General features: G+C 38.1%; 1 protein-coding gene across 1 annotated transcript; it reads right to left on the reverse strand.

Annotated features, from left to right (window-relative positions):
* Positions 1 to 751: 751 nt before the first annotated feature.
* Positions 752 to 18,980, reverse strand: LOC141588203 (uncharacterized). Its single transcript, XM_074409658.1, has 6 exons — positions 18,391 to 18,980; positions 16,922 to 18,301; positions 14,371 to 14,414; positions 13,904 to 14,254; positions 1,148 to 1,215; positions 752 to 847 (listed from the first exon to the last, which is right to left on the reverse strand). The coding sequence occupies exons 1-6, from the start codon at positions 18,978 to 18,980 to the stop codon at positions 752 to 754; spliced, it is 2,529 nt and encodes an 842-aa protein (XP_074265759.1).
* Positions 18,981 to 19,077: the final 97 nt, after the last annotated feature.

Genomic DNA, 19,077 nt, shown 5'->3' on the forward strand with positions numbered 1-19,077 from the left:
CCCCTAATGCCGTGTCTTATGTAAATATATATATATATTTTTTTTTAAAGTTCAGTCAGTTGAGGAAAAAAATTGTTGTAAAGACACGCCACTACTAATGGCGTTTTTCCTTTACAAAACACGCCATTAGTAATGGCGTGTTTTAGGTCTAGAAATCCCGAGCCTACGTGGACACCATTTTGACAAATATTTTTAAAACCGACCCAAAACGACAAATATTTTATTTTTGACCATTATTTCAAAAATGAACTCTTATTGTAAATTCGAATTTGTAACACCCCCATTTATTCAGAAGCCTTTAGCTAGGCCTCCCAAGTAAATGAGAGTGTTATCATCTCGGTTGCCCGAGGTAGTGAATAACAAAGTACAACAAACCAAAGTACTTTAGATTAAAATTTAGCGAATAAATATTTTATTAGAATTTAACCCAAACTAAATAAACTTAAAATAAAATTAATTACGACTCGCGGCGGAATTAAATAAACTGAAATATTAAAACTATGTGATCTAGACTTCTAGGTAGACTAGCAGAAATCCTCACGCATCCCTATGAGCTCCCAAGTCAGCTAACTCAAGTACCTGTCAGTCAATCAGCTCCCCAATAATTGGTTCATCACCCGTGTTTAACGAATACACGGTCAACTAAACGGTTGAGTAGAATAACTAACAACAATATAAGATGAAGTCAATGAAAATGCATGATATGATATGATATACCAATGCAGCTAAGCTCATCACCCAAAACACCCGTTTATCCCGCCAATCTCTGGCCCAGGGAAAACAATGCAATCATCCCAACCTTAAGTTGAGATAAACTCGTCCCAGAGACAAGTCCTGCCGAACCAGCCTGGGGAAACCAATGCAAATGCCATGCCACAGTAATAATCATCCTAGAACAAATCTGAGGTATCCAATGCAAATAATATGCAACAATAATAATAATTCATCCCAGAACGAGTCTGAGGCAACCAATGCAAATGATGTGCAACAATGCTAATAAATAATAATAACCAACCAATTCATCTCAGACACGAAGTTGAGGCGTCCAACAATAATAATACACCTCATCCAATAATCCATCCAATTCACATTACACAATAAATTGCACAAGTCATTAACAATAACACGAGTTGAGTAGTTATCTTACCTTTTCAGCAAATCCATTTAATGCAGCTAAAATCTGATTTAAAAGAATTTCGTCAACGTGATCGTCACCTAACAAATATAGTAATCGTATACAATTACTAAAAAATCTAATATATAAAATAGTTAAAACTAATTATAAAACAATTTACTATTTATATAACTAATTATTCATTAATCATAATATTTATATTTTTACGTAACTTACTAATTAAAAACCCGCCTCAAACATTGGTTAAAACCCGTCTTAAGAACAACCAAAACTCTCCATATACACGGTTTTGAACTGTGTCAAACACACCCAACCAACCCCCATGTACTAACCCAACCCCATCACCCACCCTCACCCACCAGGTGCCTCAACTACCAGCCACCCAACCACGCCCCCAAACACCAGCTCACCACCTTGCCCTAACACCCACGACCAACAACAATCAACACAAGCAACAACTACACAACCCGTCAATTCCACCACCACACGCCACCAGCAGCCATCACCCATGTCTCCACTGACCCACAGTGGTCCACCGGCAGCATCCCTTTCCTCTAGTCATGGCCTTGGTCAAACACGAAGGGCCCACAATACGGTTTAAAACAAACAAAGACAACCCTCAAAAATTCGGCAACCACCTATGCAAACCACCACCCCCGAACAACCTAACACCACCACTAGCAGCGTCTATCTACCACGAACCCAACCAACCCAGGTTCAAGTCAAACAAGTCACGGGAAGTGGTATAAAACGGGTTTCATCGTCCCCTAGAACAACCATCCCTTTTCTCAAAATTCCGGCCAACCACCGCCAAAGCCACCGCTTTTACCCATCCCTGACCACCCACGGTGGTCGACGCAACCCCAGGAACCTCCCTAAACAAGCCTAGGTCAGTTACGACCGAATACGGGTTCGAAACCATATGATTCCACATGCACGACCACCCATGAAAACCCCCTTCAAACACCCCTCTCCTGTCGGTCAATGGGAGTCAACGGTGGGTTCGGTCACTCCCTAGTGGTCCACGGCGAAGGTCGAGGTCAAAGTCAATCATACGATATCCTAGAACACGAGTCATAATAGTTAACAAATGAATGCATTTTATTATAAGACGGTCTTACCTTAAGATGATAACAAAGCTTATTCTTCTTCTTTTCCTCTAGATTTTCCTCTCTCTCTCTCTCTCTCTCTCTCTCTCTCTCTCTCTCTCTCTCTCTCTCTCTCTCTCTCTCTCTCTCTCTCTCTCTCTAATTGTGAGCTATTGTGTTTATAAATTTTATGAGTAAATAAGGGTCTTTGTCTTCTCTTTATAGTGACAAGGTGATTTTATAGGAAAGTATTAAGAAAGGTCATATAGAAGGGTATTAGGAAACTATTATTATATTACATATTACTACCAATTATATGACTATTATTATTATTATTATTATTATTATTATTATTATTATTATTATTATGAAATACAATTATTATTAATAGTATTACTCGGAATTCAGAGCACACGGCCCAAGGTATCACACGCCCCATCATCACTTCATGACCCACTTATTATTTTATTATATTATTCCGTCTTATTCACGATTATAAATTATAAGTAAATTGTTAGAATTAACGCATTAAAATGCCATTAAATTACGAGTATTACAGAATTTCCTTTTTCTAAACGGTTTTTTTGCATATAAATTAAGGTAAATTCAAAATTCTCACTTTTTACAGTTTTTTTTATGGTCTTTAATCTCGAGTCATTTTTTAATTTTATCTTGTTTTGTATTCTACCAAACACGAATGTTTTCTTATTTTAAATAAAGATAGGAAATAGTACATTGCAATAACATAAATAAAACCAAATAAAACCTAATAAAGATTGAACATAAAAATTAACAGACTACGGAGAGATTAAGTAGAGAGAAAATAAAAGAAGAAGTGTGAGGAAATATATTGATATTAGGCTCATTTTATAGAGGGTAAAAAAAATAAGGATTATGGTTATTTTATTTTTTGTAAAACAAATTAAATTAATTAATTATACTCAAAAATAGGGATGTCATTGGGGCGGGGCTGTGGTGGATATAGGCTCCCCCGTACCCGTACCCACCAAGAAAAACTCGTACCCGTCCCCGCCCCACCACCCGTGGCGGGTATAAGTTTCCAAAACCATCCCCGTCCCAACGGGTGAAAATATAAAACCGTACCCGCCCCGCTTATCCATTAACCCCTACACCATAATTTTATTCTATAAATTTTTTTCGCATATATTGCTTTAATCATCATTAATTTCCATTTTTTTTGAATTTATCTTTATAAGTTTAGTTTTTCACCAAAGAAGTTAGTAAAAAACTTTATAAAATAGGTATTATTTACATTATATCTTAATTATAGCTAAATAAAATTTAAAAAATTGTCATAATCACACTAATTTTTTTAGCAATTGGCAGGTAGGCGGGTTTGAGGCGGGTAAGATGCAAAATCCATCCCCGCCCCAATACCTATGGCGGGTACAATTTTCATACCCGTACCCACCCCACCACCCGCCAAAGCTCTACCCATCCCCGCCCCAACTGGGGCGGGTGGGGGCGGTACCCACTTGTACCCGCCCCGCTGACATCCCTACTCAAAAATAGTCATTGTAAATATCCGTTGTGAAGCAAAATATAGTTATTGGGCTGGCTCCACCACGTGGCAAGCTCCTCTTGGTGAGCAAAAACCACACTTTTCGTATCCATGTAATTTTTTAAGAAAATGATAAATACAGCCTTAGGGCTGTATTTAAGGTGCCAAAAAAGGAATGAAAACCTTAAATCAAGCATTAATGACATCAATTTACGCGTAATTGTGTCATAAATTCCTAATTTAATTCCATTTTGGGAAGTAATTGTATCATTACCGAATTTTTTATTCACTTGTGGCCCTACTCTGCCTCTTCAATCATCTTCAACGAGGCAAAAATTTTCACTCACCCTCTCTCCTCTTTTGCATTTTTTTAATCATTTTAATTGTCCCTTTAATGTTCACATTTCTCGTGAAAATGTATGAGCCCCAATGTGGATGGTCTGAGTTCATAGTACTACTACTTTGCGAGATGCTCATTCATAATACTACTTTCAGGATAGTGTATTTCATTTATTGTATCTTAACTATGGTCTATAAATTATGGTGGTTGCTGTTAGTATTATTTTATGTTGGTGAGTTTAGGTTTTAACATTGTTTAACCCAAACTCCAATCAGTCCACACACAACAGTTTGTAGTCGATTTATTAATACCGGTCTGACATCATTTAATATGACAATTTCGTATAATATATACATTAACTATAAATATCCCATATTTATAATTTTCTAATTAAATATAACTGGTTACGTTTAATTACGAATTAACATCTTAATTCGTTTAAGCTAACATTATATACATTAATTAAATATAACTGTTTATATTCAATTCACGAATTAACAATTAATTTGTCTGAGCTAATATTATTTAATTGTATTAAATAACCGACTCATCATCACATTGACTAACCTTTTAGTCAAATACATGAACTAACCTTTTAGTCATTTAAGGTATCAATGTGATTATATTTTCATATAATCACATCTCTCAAACACATCCTTTAGGTGTGACTTTTAGGGACCAGTTGATCACCGCCATCAGTATGATAATAACGTCAAACTTCTAGCAAGCTAACCGTTATTAATAAACGTTAATCAACTGATAAAATACTAAGTATACCCTGTGAACCTATAAGAGATTTATATACGTTATCACACTAACTGTGGAGGACACTAGCTCCAAAACTCTCCCACTTGTCCTCACAAGTGTATGTGCGATAACCGATTCTCATATCCTAAATTTCTCCCACTCAATGTAAAACAATTTGAAAAATCCGTATTCACAAAGGCCGTATTTTACAAGTGATCAATATCAAGAGTGGTTTTCCCGACTAGAGAGTAACTTAACTGATAAACGAATCATCATTCGAGCATGGCCATGCATTTCAGTTACAACTTCTCGAGTGGCCCTGAGAAATGACTAAACCTGATAAAGGTTGGATATTTTCTTCAACTCGAATCCTGCAGATATAAGCATAGTATGAAATGACCCAGTAAAAATCTTCTTAGCCTCCTGTTACGGTCGACCATGAGAAAGAAACCAAAGTCACCCAAAAACTGCCTTAATCTCAAGAGACAGTCGATAGTCAAAAGAATCGACTCTAGGAACACAATGGACGTCCAATCCACGACCTGGCACCGAATGTTTTTAAACATTTAGGACTCCATTACGTTGTCACAATGTCTTACGAGGTATCGTTATAACTCGCATCTGTGATCGATCAGCCAACCGTTTGACTTATGGCTCGTTGAACCCACCATCAATCAACTTCACAATATAATAGCCAGAGTTATCAGCTCATGTAGGTGATTACGGACCAAAACAAATATAATGTAATTCAGTTCACTTTGTGGCGTTCAATGTTGTCGTACAATCCACATGAAAAACAAAATATGAAATAATACGATGAAGTTATAAATAGCATATGGAAAAAGAAAATGTATCGAATCCATAAGCAACTAGTACAACTCAGGAACACGTTTAATTCCCATGGAAATAACGTGCCCTTCATGCTTATCATATTTTAATGGTTTAGTGACAGGATCCGCAATGTTGTCATCCGTAGCAATCTTTTCAATCATTATCTCCTCTTGCTCCACGTAATCACGGATCAGGTGAGCCTTCCGATGTACATGTCTAGACTTGTTGCTAGACTTAGGCTCCTTGGCCTGGAAGATGGCACCTCTATTGTCACAATAGATGGGGATTGGGTCATTCGAACTAGGAACTATGGTTAGTCCTTGTAAGAATTGACGCATCTATATAGATTCCTTTGCTGCTTCTGAAGCGGCATAGTACTTGGATTCAGCAGTAGAATCTGCAACAACTTCCTGTTTGGAACTTTTCCAGCTGACCGCATCACCATTAAGAGTAAAAACGAATCCAGACTGAGATTTTGAATCATCTCGATCCGTTTGGAAGCTAGAATCTGCGTAACCGATTGCACATAGCTTAGTATCTCCTCCATAAGTCAATGCCCAATCCTTATTTCTCCGTAGGTACTTAAGGATGTTTTTAACAGCAATCCAGTGTGTTTCACCTGGATTTTTTTGGTACCGACTCGTCATACTCAATGCATATGCCACGTCTGGACGTGTGCATATCATGGCATACATGATTGATCCTATGGCTGATGCATAAGGAACACGACTCATGCGTTCAACCCCTTCCGGTGTCGTGGGTGACTGAGACTTGCTCAAATGCATCCCAGAAGTCATTGGAAGGTTCCCCTTCTTGGAGTTGGTCATGCTGAACCTTTCAAGAATCTTATCTAAATAAGACTCCTGACTCAGTGATAACATCCGTCGTGATATATCTCGATAGATACGGATTCCCAATATGCATTGTGCCTCACCCAGATCTTTCATCTGGAAATGGTTCTTCAACCATCCTTTTACCGAAGATAAGAGAGGAATGTCATTCCCAATCAAGAGTATGCCATCGACATACAATATCAAGAAAACAATCTTGCTCCCACTCGACTTGATATATAAGCATGGTTCCTCGACCGATCGAGTGAAACCATACTCTTTTATCACCTGGTCGAAACGATGATTCCAACTCCGGAAAGCTTGCTTAAGTCCATAAATGGAACATTTAAGCTTCCACACTTTCTTAGGATTTTCAGGATATATGAAACCTTCGGGTTGTACCATGTACAAATCCTCCTCCAAATAACCGTTTAAGAAGGCGATTTTCACATCCATCTGCCAAATTTCATAGTCATGAAAAGCGGCAATCGCTAAGATTATCGGAATGGAACGCAACATAACTACGGGTGCAAAAATTTCATCATAATGCAATCCGTGCACTTGAGTGAAACCTTTTGCCACTAGTCGTGCCTTATAGGTATCTGGTTGCCCGTCTACAGAATGCTTTATTTTGTAAAGCCATTTGCACTGAAGAGGTCGTACCTTGTTAGGTAAATCAACAAGATCCCATACGTCATTCTCATACATGGAGTCCATCTCGGATTGCATGGCTTCAAGCCATAACTTAGAGTCGGAACAGGTCATGGCACCTTTATAGGTAGCGGGTTCATTACTCTCTAGGAACAAAACGTCATTTTCCTCGACCATACCAATGTATCTGTCTGGAGGATTAGAGACTCTACCCGACCTCCTAGGTTCCTGAGGAATGTTAACCGTATCATTAGTTGAAGGAACATCTTCCTCCATCTGTTCCTCGGTTTTTGGTTCTTGAATCTCCGACAGCTCGAAGGTTCTATTACTTGACTTGTTCTCGAGAAATTCTTTCTCTAAGAACTTTGCACTAGCCGCAACAAAAATTCGATGTTCGGTAGGCGAATAGAAGTAATGACCAAACATTCCTTTTGGATAACCAATAAAGTATGTCTTGACCGATCGCGGGCCGAGCTTATCCTCGTGTCTCCACTTGACATAAGCCTCGCAGCCGCAAACCCGAATAAAGGACAAGTTAGGGACCGTTCCCTTCCACATTTCATATGGAGTCTTGTCGACAGCTTTAGACGGACTTCGGTCAAGTATAAGAGCAGCTGACAAAAGAGCAAAACCCCATAATGAATCAGGTACTACCGTGTGACTCATCATGGATCGAACCATATCAAGTAGTGTTCGATTTCTCCATTCGGACACACCATTTAATTGAGGTGTTCCAGGTGGAGTTAACTGCAAAACTATTCCACAGTCTTTAAGGTGTTGATCAAACTCATTTGAAAGATATTCGCCACTACGATCTGAATGGAGTGCTTTAACCTTTCTACCCAGTTGGTTCTCAACCTTATTCTGGTATTCCTTGAATTTTTCAAACGACTCACTTTTATGTCTACTTACTCAAATCGTCCGTGAAAGTGATAAAATATCTATAGCCATCTCTTGCGGTGTTTGGCATAGGTCCGCATACATCAGTATGTATGAGTCCTAATAGGTCATTAGCGCGCATTCCAACACCTTTGAAGGAAGTTCAAGTCATTTTGCCGAAAAGACATGATTCACACGTGCCAAATGATGAGAAATCAAATGTGTAGATAGTTCCACTTTCAATGAGTTTCTTAACACGTTTTTCATTTATGTGTCCCATTCGACAATGCCATATATAAGTTTGATCTTTGTCACCAACCTTTAATTTCTTATTATTCACATGTAATATATCTGTGGTTTGATCTAAGATATAAATTACATTCATGGAAACTGCTTTGCCATAAACCATTTCATTGAAAGAGAAAATACAGCTATTGTCCTTTATTGAAAATGAAAAGCCGTCTTTATCACGTACGGAAACAGAAATAATATTCTTAGATAAACTGGGTACATAGTAACATTTATATAAATATAACTCAAAACCACTCGGGAGCTGGATTACGTATGTTCCCTTTGAGACTGCAACAACTCTTGCTCCATTCCCGACTCGCAGGTCCACATCACCCTTTGCGAGGGGTGTGATGTTTTTTAGGCCCTGCAAATGATTGCACAGATGAGAACCACAACCAGTATCAAGTACCCAAGTTCCGAAACTTGCATGGTTAATCTCAATCATATGAATATAAGATGACATACCAACAGGAGTGACGCGGCCTGCTTTTATGTCCTCACGGTACACGGGACAGTTCCTCCTCCAATGGCCAGTCTTGTGACAATGGTGGCACTCAACGTTACCGTCTTTGTCTTGCCTTGTGAGCCACTAGTCTCACCAGGCCCACTCTTACCGTTTCCTGACTTCTTAAACTTTGGCTTTCCTACAGTTAGGTCGTCGTGAGCTTTGCCCTTACCCTTATTCTTTTTGGAAATCATGAGAACATCTTGCTTCATGCTCCCACTCAATTTCATATCCTTCCCGGTCTGTACGAGAAGTGAGTGTAGCTCATGAGGACTTTTCTTCATGTCATTCATGTAGTAATTTGCCCTGAAGAGGGCAAAACCATCATGAAGTGAATGAAGCATACGGTCAATGACTATGCTCTCACTGATTTTGCAATCAAGTGCCTCCAGTTTCTCGACATTCTCAATCATGTTAAGAATGTGTGGGCTAACCGGTTGGCCCTTCTGGAGTTTCGCATCAAAGAAGCGACAGGTATGCTCATAAGTAACGATTCTCGGTGCTTTTGAGAACTCATTAGTGAGCGTGGTTAAAATCTTGTTTGCACCTTGGGCAATGAAACGTCTTTGCAAATTGGTTTCCATTGCAAAAATGAGTACGTTCTTTATCGCACCCGCTTCCATGACGAAGTCACTATAAGCAAGTGACTCGTTAGCTCTTGCATTGGGGCCTGGGTTTGGCGGTATTGGCTCAGTTAAGTACTTGAGCTTACCGTCAGCAATGGCAGCATTCCGTAATGATGCCTCCCAGTCCGCAAAGTTGGACCCGTCATTCTTCAGTCGTGTGGACTGATTCATGTGGTCCATGAAAGTTTTGAGCCAGGACTCGCGTGCAAGTGTGGCACTTGGCATAGGGATATCATTATTTCCAGCCATTTGTTGTAAACAGTATTATCAATATAAAACGAATTCTACACTGCGAAAAGAAAAAGAAAAATATAATAAGCATACTCATAATTATGATTTAAGTCTTAATGCAAAACTGTTATAATGCGAAGACTCAAGCATTTATATAATTGACCTCTCTCAAGAATTATATAAATGATCCCAAGACTCAATTATCTGTAAATTGATAAGCCAACCTCTTGGCAAATTCTACTATTAGAATTCTTGGTTGATAAATTTCTGTAAATTCTATCTATAGTCCATCATAATCACGAGAAACTCTTCGGATTATAATGTTGAGGTAAAATAAGTCAACACAAACTACTTACCCAACGTAGAAGGGGTCACAAGGAGAGTAAGGTCCTATATGCCTACCGACGAAGAAGGGATTCATAGTTGTTTGGCCTATAAAGTCTAGTCTCAATTTTAGTTATAGAGGAAGATCCCATCAACTTTATGTTAATTCATTTTAAGTGAACTAATATCTAGCATGCGAGAATGAATAAACTAAGATGATGGCTTAAAATTTTGTGACATCTTTATGTCCATGATAACTAACATTCAATCTATATGAGTCAATTTTCATGCATATTAGTAGGTGGTTTGGTTTAGGCGGAATATGATGCACTAATTATCATGCATAGAAAAGCAACGAGAATGTAAAAACATAAAACAAAAACAAAGTCCTAGTGTGGCCTATCTACCAAAATGAACATAAATACAACTTTGGAATCCATCCTTGGACCCGAGAAACTTGTCTTGATGTTCCATCTTGGTCCATGTAGCGGGAGTGAGCAATCAAATCTCCATCTTTAGTCTTCTCAGAATTACAATAAAATTACAAAATAAACCTATTTACATTCTAATTTCAAAAACATAATACTAAAGAAAACCAAAGGAGATTCGAGATCTCAAAATTACATAAAAATTATGTTTCCATCATTACGAAAACATAATCAACTAAGGCCACACTAGGTAATACAAATTACAACCGATTGCAAAAATACGTAAATAAACCATTCAACAATTCATACAACTAAAAAAAATGCATCAACTATAAATTAATCATTCAAGACATAATTCCTTAATTATGTAGAGTAATTTATCCAAACCACCTATTTTAAAATGATCAAAATTATGTGACAATTCCTCAATTACTCACAATCATTCCAATCTTAATACACATTAACTTGTAATATGAATTAATCTAACATTATTTTAAACCTCTTTAAAATAATTTGGGTATCTAAAATTTGTGAACTTTTTCACAACAAACAATCATACATTATAAATTTAATGTATAATTATAATTGGCCAAAAACGAACATAAAAACCGAATTTTTTTTTTCTTTTCTCTCTCGGCATTGTGCCCTAAAAAGAAAACAAAAACAGTTTTTTTTCTCTTTTCTCGGCATTTAGACCTAAAAAACAAAAAAAAACAGTTTTTTTTTTCTCGGCATTTAGCCCTAAAAACAAAAAAACAGTTTTTTTTATTGCTTTTCACGAAAAAAAAAACTTATTAATGTGAACAAATTTGTTTAATGTTGCTATAATAACAAGATTGGCATAATCATCAATGTTTAATTTAAATATAGATCCAAACTAGATGATTCAATTTAACCTCTGAAAAAGAATATCCAAATTAAGATTAAAACGATCATCACAATTGATTTGAACATAATTAAATTAACTTGTATGCCAAAACTATATAGCAAAAACAAATGAACATCATCAATCAAAACGATTTCCATTTACATTTTAATTTAATTCTTATTAAATCAAAACATCTACAAATTTATCATATTATCTTAGCATATTAAAACAACAATATCAATAAATCAAATGGAAACAAAACATCAAAAAAAAAAAAAATACAAAAACTTCCGGTAAAAAAAAAAATTAATTCGGCCGAAACCTAATTTTTTTTCTTCAATTTTTTTTTGTTTAAATCCATTTATGAAATTCATATAAAATAATTTCGTGGCCTATGCTCTGATACCACTTGTGAGAAATATCGGTATACTTCATCAAGAAATTCGGATTATAACGAAATTATAATTATGAAATTATGAGTCATAAACGAAATTACATAAACAAAAAGGGTAGAGATTAGAATTAACCTTCGGTCCTAGCAATTTGGCCTAAGAACAAATATCGAGATCGATATTCTCCTAATCGTTGCACCCAAAATGCTTTGAGAAATGCCTCTCTTTTTGCTAGAATGAGATCCCTAATTTCTAATGATTTTAGGGTTTTTTTGTGATGTGAGAATTAGGTCAAAAAGAAGTAAGGAAAAATGATTCCATTTCCTCTCTTTAACCGTCCAAAGCAAGAGCAAAATAAGGAAGATATTTTTCTTCCTTTTTTCTCACTTTGACCGAAAAAACCACCAACCAAAATAAGGAGATAATCTTCTTATTTTGGTAGTTCTCATATTGTATAAAATGTGTATAATTATCAATTGTCGTTTATGTCGTCACGTATTAATAAGTCCACACACAACAGTTTGTAGTCGATTTATTAATACCGGTCTGACATCATTTAATATGACAATTTCGTATAATATATACATTAACTATAAATATCGCATATTTATAATTTGCTAATTAAATATAACTGGTTACGTTTAATTACGAATTAACATCTTAATTCGTTTAAACTAACATTATATACATTAATTAAATATAACTGTTTATATTCAATTTACGAATTAACAATTAATTCGTCTCAGCTAATATTATTTAATTGTATTAAATAACCGACTCATCATCACATTGACTAACCTTTTAGTCAAATACATGAACTAACCTTTTAGTCATTTAAGGCATCAATGTGATTATATTTTCATATAATCACATCTCTCAAACACATCCTTTAGGTGTGACTTTTAGGGACCAGTTGATCACCGCCATCAGTATGATAATAACGTCAAACTTCTAGCAAGCCAACCGTTATTAATAAACGTTAATCAACTGATAAAATATTAAGTATACCCTGTGAACCTATAAGAGATTTATATACGTTATCACACTAACTGTGGAGGACACTAGCTCCAACACATCAGCAGTCTCCTCCTCCTCCTCTACCACCACGAAGTCGGGATCTCGCTCCTGCTCCCTCCTCCTCCCCTCCTCAAATTGTACTCTCTCCTTCTCTTCAGCGGTGTCCGCCTTGCTGGCTGGCTGTGGGTACCCCTCTGCCGGGTACCGGTAGAAAGACGGGTGCGGCCAGCCCTCAGGAATAGGACGTCCTCTCCTCACATGATACTCGTATAGAGGAAACATAGCAAGAGCCATGTCTCGCTCCATACGAGCCTGCCTTGTAAGAAGCTCAAGAAGCAAACTGTCACGACGTCCTTGGTCAATGACCTCGGATGCCTCAAAAGGTGGACGAGGAATAAAATTAGCCGGGTAGACCGGCTGTGTAGGGTCAGGAGTGGGAATAGGGATCGGTGTAGGCGTGGTCGTGGAAGGCTGGCCAGCCGTAGACGGTGTGGATCCCTCTCCAGTCTCTGGTCTCTTCCGCTTCTTAGCAGCGGAAGTAGTGGTAGGTGGAGCGAGTGGAAGGTGGTAGAAGGTCAAAGGTGGAGGCAACCTACCCCTAAAAGTAGGTAAAGGGACAAGACAGGGTAGGGTGGTACAAGGTAAGGTCTCGGACAAGGAACCACAAATCTTCCAAGTCCGCTGGTCAGAAGCTAGCCAAAACATAGACAGCATGGTAGCAAGATCTAGGTACCTATCAGTATCGACATGTGCCAGGTCACGAGGGAAGACAGGGAAGATAGAACGGGCAAGAAAGGTAGTTATGCCACCGCAGACAATGGTGCCCGACTTCTTCTTCCCAACAGTGTTAAAATATTGAGCAGTCAAATAAGCAATGTTAAGCACAAAGGGGCCCTCGCTATCAGTGTTCAGATAGCCCCCAAGAATAGACAACTCAATGTTATTAATGTTGTTGGGTTCTTTACGTCCAAAAATCGTCCCACCAATGAGGCGCAAGAAGTAACGGGCCGGGGGAAGGTGGACATGAGCAAGTCTGCGCTCCTCAAAAGGTGTATGTGCCAAAGTCCTCCAAATAATACGTAGGACCTTCCTAGGAGGGTCCGACTCACCGTGGGAGGACAAACCTAACCTATTGCCAAACTCAGCTAGGTCCAGGTCGTAGTCCGGTTGAACAACCGGAAGGAGACACACGAGCTACCTGGGTCAGTGGCGTAGGCAACTGCAGAAAAAGTGAAGGAGTTGAAAAACTCGAGGGTCAGCTCCTTATAGGTCGCGGCACTCATGGTAATCAGTCCAGACATCCTCGTCCCATTCAATATCTCAATTAAAGACTCGTAAATACCCAACCTCTCAAGCGATTTCCGGCACAAAAATTTGGTCGAAGCAAAGTCACAGCTCTCTAAGTCAAAGAAACGGGTACGATGAATAGCATTAACGAAACGTACCTCTGGGTAGTCAGGATACGGGTCAAGAGACTCATCGGCACGGAATGTGACATATCCGGCAGCACGTGTGCCTCGTCCTCGACCCCGTCCACGCCCTCCAGTACCTGAAGAAGAAGCACGTCCGATGAGCGGGCGAGGTACTAGGGCACGCTTGTTTAAAAGCAAAGACTGCGGGCCGGCATGACGACGCAGATGGTCGTCACCGTAGAAGGTACGGTACCAGAAGTAGACGCAGTGGCAGCAGCCGTGCTAATAGAAGCAGAGCTAACGAAAACAAAGAGAGGCGAAGTAGTACAGCAGAGACAAAGGTAAAACGGTACTAACAAAGAGAGGTGACGGTGGTAACAGCAGGGACCACCGTCTCAGTCAAGGATGGGGCAATAGTTGAACTAGTCGAAGGTAGAGTGCTACTATCCATCCTAACCAATCAAGTAAGGGGAGAAATTAATCAAACAACCAACACGCACGAATTTCCCAATTTTCGAAAAAAAATCGAAACAACCCTAAACCTTAATCCTTCAATGAGGTCGAACAAAAGCAATTAATCAACAAAGGAATAAATGTAATTACTTACTTGATGAATAACCCACAATAAATAGCAAGAAATCGACAAGAATCCAAGCAAAAGACGGATTTCAACCAAAAACTCGACAAACCCAAATTACCCGAATTGAAAGCAACAAAGACAAATTTTAAGGGGAAAATAGGGGGCTAATGTCGAAATAGGCACAGGGAAAATAGTGTGGGTGATTAATTTGGTATTTAGGGGAAGATTAAGGGAGAATTTGGGGTTTTTTCGCACAAGATATCGCACAAAGAAGAAAGAAAAGAGTTAGAATGAAAAATAGAGGAAGAAAAGAAGTCTTCCTGTGTATTATAAGCGCATTCACTCGATCGAGTGATTTGAAACCACTCGATCGAGGACTTTAGCATCAACTCTGCTCGATCGAACAAAATTCTTCTCGATCGAGTATTCACTACTACAGATACAGGCTATAACAACGGGTAAAAACCGTTGTTAAAACAAAAAGCGGACGTTGTTAAAGCGGCCATTGTAAAAGGTATTTACAACGGTTAGGTTATTTACTAAAACCGTTGTGGAAATTATTCACAACGTTTAAAAGCCGTTGTTGTTGCGAGTAAGTCGATGTGGAAAGTTTGACAAAATTTTGGTGGAAAAGATATAACAATGGTTACAATATAAAAAACCGTTGTTGTATCTTTCCCACCAAAATTGTGAAGACTTTTAACAACGGGTATACGGAACATAACCGTTGTTGAAATTGTTATTAACAATGGTTCTTCTTTTAAGACCTGTTGTTGAATATTATACGCGGGTATTTGTGAAAGGTATTTACAACGGTTCTTCTTTTAAACCTGTTGTTGAATATTATGCGCGGGTATTTGTGAAAGGTATTTACAACGGTTTTTTTTAGTAACAGTTTTTATTAATTTTCATAATTTTTTTTAAAATTAAATTTGTTCCATGCCATTCAAAATCCTGCATATATCAGCAGCAGCATAAATCACAGCTGGGTTCATCAGAACTCAATAGATACAATTCAACCACAACAGCAGCATCATACTTATAATTTGTTTCACTTTCATATTAATTCATACTAACAATTTGATCACTTTACATGAACTAAGATTCCTGAAACTGTGCATCCCCCTAGCTCTATCTACGAAGATCATTCCCTAACTTTAACAAAAAATTTACTAAGCTGAACTAAGCTCTAAGTATAATGCATTTAGTCTTCATTGCAATGTTCTAAGATGTATTTGCCCAACAAGTCCCTTACCTCGTCTATTTGGTGCCTTTTGTACTCAGGTGCTTGTGGCGCGTTGATTACATACTGCGGAAAAACAAAGACAAGATATTATTGATTAACAGCAGCATTAGTGTTGTTCATTAGTGTAACAACATACATCATTCAACATAGCAACATCATGGTATAGCAGCAAGCAAGACAACATCAGCTCTAATTTAAAAAAAGTAATAAACACATTATTAAATTACTAACCTTTTCTGGAATAAGGATATATCTTCGCGTAATAACCTCCAACATGAACCGACAAACGTAGTATCCACATTGTATGTTATCCGGCTGGCGAGGGACCTATTATTACATAAAAAACGAAGAGACGAGAAGGCCAACATTAGAATCTTGCACTTTAGGTATTGTATTTGCGCACGTATTATTATTAAAGACAGATTTTTGCACTTAAGGTATTGTATTTGAGCACGTACTCCTGTTATCGTAATAAAAGTAGGGCCATCATCATAATCTTTCGTGGGTTGCTCCTCATTAGCTCTTTTCTTCTCAAAGGCCCTTTTTTTATATATATAAAAAAAAAAAAAAGAGGCAGAAACTCATATTTTTGGGGCAAAAATGAGCTTTTTCCTATAAATAAAAATTGAAACTTAATGTTATTATAAATAAATCACTATTATAAACTTACTTAATAATCAATCCCTTAAAGGTCTCGCTTGGTTCTCTATGCAAAGAGTCCAACCAAAAAACTTTCTTCTTGGTCGGCATGATGGCTGCTAGCACCCAATGACTCCTACATCAAGAGACATCATCATTTATTTATTTTTTGATAAAATGTGAGTAATATATATATATATATATATATATATATATATATATATATATATATATATATATATATATATATATATATATATATATATATATATATATATATATATATATATATATATATCTAAAATGTAGGATTTACATGTAATGCAAACCCCTAGTTACATAAGATTCTTATGGCATAGCCACGCTACATCATTAGCATTCAAATTCTCCTTCTCTCGTCCTCTAATTCTATTTCTCACCCCATCAATAATCTGCAAAGTAAGCTGTTTTGGATGCAAAAGAACTGTATCAATTCTACACTTGTTTCTTTGGTACCAGATAGAGTGGAGTGCCCCCAGGAAGAGTGCAATCTGAAATCCTCTCTGGACAGTTGTACCTCCTCTGCTGGACCACCAAGCTAGATCAGCCACCAGCGGGAAGTTGCAACCTGTATTCTGCTGCAGAGACAGCATCACTCTCCTACTGTACTGGCAGTTAAACAAGAGATCAGATAAGCATTCATTTGCCTGTCCACAGAGCAAGCAGCTAGCATCAACATCCATCCCATAGTTAACCAGTTTATCCACAGTGTTGAGAGCCTCATGAGCCACTAACCATCCCATGAATTCATGTTTTGGCAGTGCCCAACTATTCCAGACCATCTTACTCCAGCAGACATGGGGACTAGCATTCCTGAGCCATTCATAACATCCACTAGGTGTGTACCCAGTTGGTTGTACCACCCAGACCCCATCCACAAAACCATGGGCAATTTCCTGCTTAACCTTACAAATCCTTCTCCAAACCCAGCTGGAATTAGCTGAAGGATTGTACTCAGTCCAATCTCTTCCTTTGGTATGGTTCCACTGTACCCACTGTACCCAAATGGAGTCCCTTTTCTCAGCAATCCAGTTCACCAAACGACCCACCATTGCCTTGTTCCATATCTCTTGATCCTTCAGTCCTAGGCCTCCTTCTTCCTTTGGCTTACAAATCTTGTCCCATGCCACTAGAGGAACCCTCTTGTATTCTATACCATTCTCCCAAAGAAAGTTTCTACAGGTAGCTTCTATACTCTTAATGATGCCTTTGGGTAAAATGAACATCGAAGCCCAGTAGGAATGCAAAGTGTTCAGGACTGATTTGATCAACACAAGTCTCCCTGCATAAGAAAACTTCCTTCCTCCATAACTATGAATCCTCCCACAGATTTTCTCAATGAGACAAGCACAGTCTGATTTCTTCAGTCTGGTAGTTTGTATTGGCATTCCCAAGTACTTAAAGGGGAGAGCTCCCTCAGTAAAGCCTGATATCCTCAAAATATCAGTCTTAATATGATCTGGCACCCCTCTAAAATATGCATCGGACTTAACAGGACTAATTTTTAAGCCAGATGCTTTAGAGAAGGTAGAGAAAGACTGCAGCAAAAGCATCATGGAAGTAGTGTCACCTTTACTGAACATCAGCACATCATCAGCAAACATAAGACAGGCTAGCCTTTGATTTTTGCACATAGGGTGATAGTGGAACTCATATTTAGTTGCAGCATACTTCAAAGTTCTGGTTAAATATTCCGTGCACAGGTTAAAGAGGAGGGGTGACAAAGGGTCCCCTTGTCTGAGCCCTCTCTTGCCTTTAAAAAGCCAAACATTTCTCCATTGAGAGATAAAGAGAAGGATGCAGTGGTAATACACTGCATAACCATGCTTTGGAACTCAGATGGTAACTTCAGCAACCTCATTAACTGCTCCACAAATTGCCATTCCACAGTATCATATGCCTTCTGCAGGTCAATCTTGAACAGGCACCTAGCCGAAGCATTAGGTCTCTTATAAAGTCTAATGAGATCCTGACATATCAGGATATTTTCCTGAATACTCCTGTTCTGAATGAATGCACCTTGATTCTGATCTACAATATGTGGTAGCACTGTAGCAAGTCTATTACACATAAGTTTAGATATAACCTTGTACACAACATTGCAGCAAGCTATATGCCTGAATTGGGTAACATTCTGAGGTCTCTCACATTTTGGAATTAAAGTAAGGGTAGTGGCATTGATTTGTGTAAGCAATCGTTTCTGTAAAAAGAAATCCTGGACAGCTCCAATCACTTCTCCCCCTACCTCTCCCCATGCATCCTTAAAAAACTTACTAGTGTACCCATCAGGGCCAGGGGACTTAATATCTGGTATACTGAATAGAGCATCTTTGACCTCCTTCCCACTAACAGGCCTCATCAAAGCTGCACGGTCCTCAGGACTTCATTTAGGTCCTTGCTCTATTATTCTTCTGTGTATCCTGCTAACATCCTGATTGGATCCAAGCAATCCTTTA

Source organism: Silene latifolia, chromosome 6, assembly GCF_048544455.1.
Source record: "Silene latifolia isolate original U9 population chromosome 6, ASM4854445v1, whole genome shotgun sequence".
In the NCBI taxonomy this organism is placed as follows: domain Eukaryota; kingdom Viridiplantae; phylum Streptophyta; class Magnoliopsida; order Caryophyllales; family Caryophyllaceae; genus Silene; species Silene latifolia.

Coding starts and splice junctions, on each gene's coding strand:
- LOC141588203 (XM_074409658.1), bottom strand. CDS start 18,980: ATGAGGCCTGTTAGTGGGAAGGAGGTCAAAGATGCTCTATTCAGTATA. Junction 14,255..14,370: donor TGCCACTGCGTCTACTTCTG/GTACCGTACCTT, acceptor CTTCTTCTTCAG/GTACTGGAGGGCGTGGACGG. Junction 848..1,147: donor TAAATGGATTTGCTGAAAAG/GTAAGATAACTA, acceptor TGGTTTCCCCAG/GCTGGTTCGGCAGGACTTGT.